Below are 2,637 nucleotides of genomic sequence, written 5' to 3'. Positions count from 1 at the left end.
CCCATCCCATCCCTCACACAGGGGGGCCGCCGACCGTCACCGACGCCAACCTGTGCCTGGGCCGCCTGCTGCCCGAGTTCTTCCCCCGCATCTTCGGGCCGGGCGAGGACCAGCCGCTGTGCCGGGACGCAGCCCTGCGGGCGCTGCAGGGCCTGGCTGCCCAGGTGGGCGCCGGCGCGCCCGGCCAGCACCCGATGTCGGTGGAGGAGGTGGCCATGGGCTTCATCCGCGTGGCCAACGAGGCCATGTGCCGGCCCATCCGCGCCCTGACGCAGGTGGGTGCCGTGCTGCAGGGGGTCCCCCCAGTCTCCGTTCCTGCCGGCCCCGAATCACCGCTTTCTCCCCCAAAACAGGCGCGAGGCCACGACACCTCCCGCCACGTGCTGGCCTGCTTTGGGGGCGCGGGGGGACAGCACGCCTGCGCCATCGCCCGCGCCCTGGGCATGAAGAAGGTTTTCATCCACAAGTACGCGGGGGGCCAGGACGGGGTCCCCCAGCCCGGTCCGGGGGCGCTGGGTGGGCGCTGAGGCCGCCGCCGGCGCTGGGTGCCCGCAGGTACAGCGGGGTGCTGTCGGCGTACGGGATGGCGCTGGCGGACGTGGTGCACGAGGCGCAGGTGCCCTGCGCCCTCCGCTACGAGCCGGCCGCCTTCGCCCAGCTGGACGAGCGCATCGCCGCGCTGGAGCAGGAGTGCCGGCAGGCGCTGGCAGCCCAGGGCTTCTCCAGGTGAGGGGTGGTCCCCAACGCGCCCCCACCGTGTCATGTGTCCCCCCCCCCCCGTCCCAGCCCACTGACCCCTTCCCGGCCCCGCAGCGACCAGATCCGGACCGAGGCGTTCCTGCACCTGCGCTACGAGCGCACCGACTGCGCCCTGATGTGCTCGGCCAAGGGGCACCCCCCGACCCCCCGCTCCTGCCGTGCCGGGGACTTCGCCGCCGCCTTCGCCAGCCGGTGAGTCCCTGCCAGCACCCCCGGCTCGGGGGGGGGGGGCACCCCTGGCTCACGTTCACCTCCTCCCCGTGCCACAGGTACAGGACAGAATTTGGCTTCACCATCCCCGACCGCGCCGTGGTGGTGGATGACGTGTGCGTGCGCGGCACCGGCAGCACCGGCATCAGCTGCGAGAGCCCGCTGGCACCCAGCGGGGAGCCGCCGCGCGTGGAGACGGTGAGGGGGGGCGTGGGGTCCGGCCCTGACCCCTCAAGGGGCTCTGGGTGAGGGGGGTCCAGTGGGATGAGCCGTGCTGGATCCGCAGGTGACGCGGTGCTACTTCGAGGAGGGGTACCTGGAGACGCCGGTGTTCCTGCTGGAGCAGCTCTCCTGCGACCACGCCATCCCCGGCCCTGCCATCATCATCGACAAGAACAGGCAGGAGATGGGAGCTGGGGGGACCCCGGGGGACTGGCGGGGACCTAGAGGAGGTGGCAGGGACCCTGGGGAGGTGGTGGGGACCCTGGGGAGGTGGTGGGGACCTGAGGGTGCTGAGGGGACACCAGAATGCTGGCGGAGACCTTGGAGAGCTGGTGGGGCCCCTGGAGAGCTGGTGGGGACCCCAGGGTGCTGGAGGAGGGTCCCCAGAGAGCTGGGGGGGGAGGCTGGGAAGCCAGTGGGACCCAAGGGTGCTGGTGGGACCCCAGGATGGGATTCTACATGGACCATGGGGACCCAGGGACATGGGTTCCCTCCCTGTGGGGCCAAGGAGTGGGAGCGAGCCAGCCCCGTCCCCCTTTTGGGCATGGCTCCGCGCTGCCCCTCGCTGTGGGGCTGCCCCCCCACGCCACGTCCCCCCCCCCCCCAGCACCATCCTGGTGGAGCCGGGCTGCACCGCCAGCCTGACGGAGCTCGGCGACGTCTGCATCGCCGTGGGCTCGGGGCGGCCGAGCGCCGTGGGCACGCAGCTGGACCCCGTGCAGCTCTCCATCTTCTCCCACCGCTTCATGAGCATCGCAGGTGGGCACAGCCACCGGGCCGGGGGGCTCGTCCGTGGGGGGGGAGGGGGGCTGTGCCCCCCTGCTCAGGGCCCGCCCGGCCCCTCGGTGCCCCCGCAGAGCAGATGGGCCGGATCCTGCAGCGCACGGCCATCTCCACCAACATCAAGGAGCGCCTGGACTTCTCCTGCGCCCTTTTTGGGCCGGACGGGGGGCTGGTGTCCAACGCCCCCCACATCCCCGTGCACCTGGGAGCCATGCAGGAGACCGTCCAGTTCCAGGTAAGGGGGCGCCTCGTGCCCCCCCCCCCCAGCCCCCTCCACAACCCCCACCCTGCTGAGCCCCCCCTGCCCCGCTGCAGATCCGCAGGCTGGGGGACGACCTGCGGGAGGGGGACGTGCTCCTCAGCAACCACCCCTGCGCCGGGGGCAGCCACCTGCCCGACCTGACCGTCATCACCCCCGTGAGTGCGGCACCGGGGGACACGCGGGGTGGGGACACTGGGGGGCTCTCCGGGGACACCCCGGAGGTGGCCCCGTGGGCACCCCATGGACGGCCCAGGAACGTCACGGAGATGGAGATGGGCCACATGGACACCCCAGGGACACCGCGGGGACAACCCGGGAACACCCTGGGGACACTGCAGGGACACCCCTGGGACACCCCGGGGACAGCCCGGGGACACCCTGGGGACACTGTGGGGACACCC

General features: G+C 72.9%; 1 protein-coding gene across 1 annotated transcript; it reads left to right on the top strand.

Moving 5' to 3' along the window:
* Positions 1-5: 5 nt before the first annotated feature.
* On the top strand, positions 6-2,419 carry LOC118159049 (5-oxoprolinase-like; the record flags this gene model as incomplete). The annotated part of the gene is made up of 9 exons (XM_035313688.1): positions 6-275; positions 354-466; positions 556-726; positions 814-951; positions 1,029-1,167; positions 1,256-1,368; positions 1,799-1,950; positions 2,049-2,209; positions 2,290-2,419. Coding segments are annotated over 9 exons (1,387 nt in total), but the record flags the coding sequence as incomplete, so codon positions are not given.
* Positions 2,420-2,637: the final 218 nt, after the last annotated feature.

This window comes from Oxyura jamaicensis, unplaced genomic scaffold (assembly GCF_011077185.1).
Source record: "Oxyura jamaicensis isolate SHBP4307 breed ruddy duck unplaced genomic scaffold, BPBGC_Ojam_1.0 oxyUn_random_OJ66042, whole genome shotgun sequence".
NCBI classification, from domain to species: Eukaryota; Metazoa; Chordata; class Aves; order Anseriformes; family Anatidae; genus Oxyura; species Oxyura jamaicensis.
The sequence above is the reverse complement of the archived record's forward strand: the minus strand, read 5'-3'. Positions and strand labels throughout refer to the sequence as shown.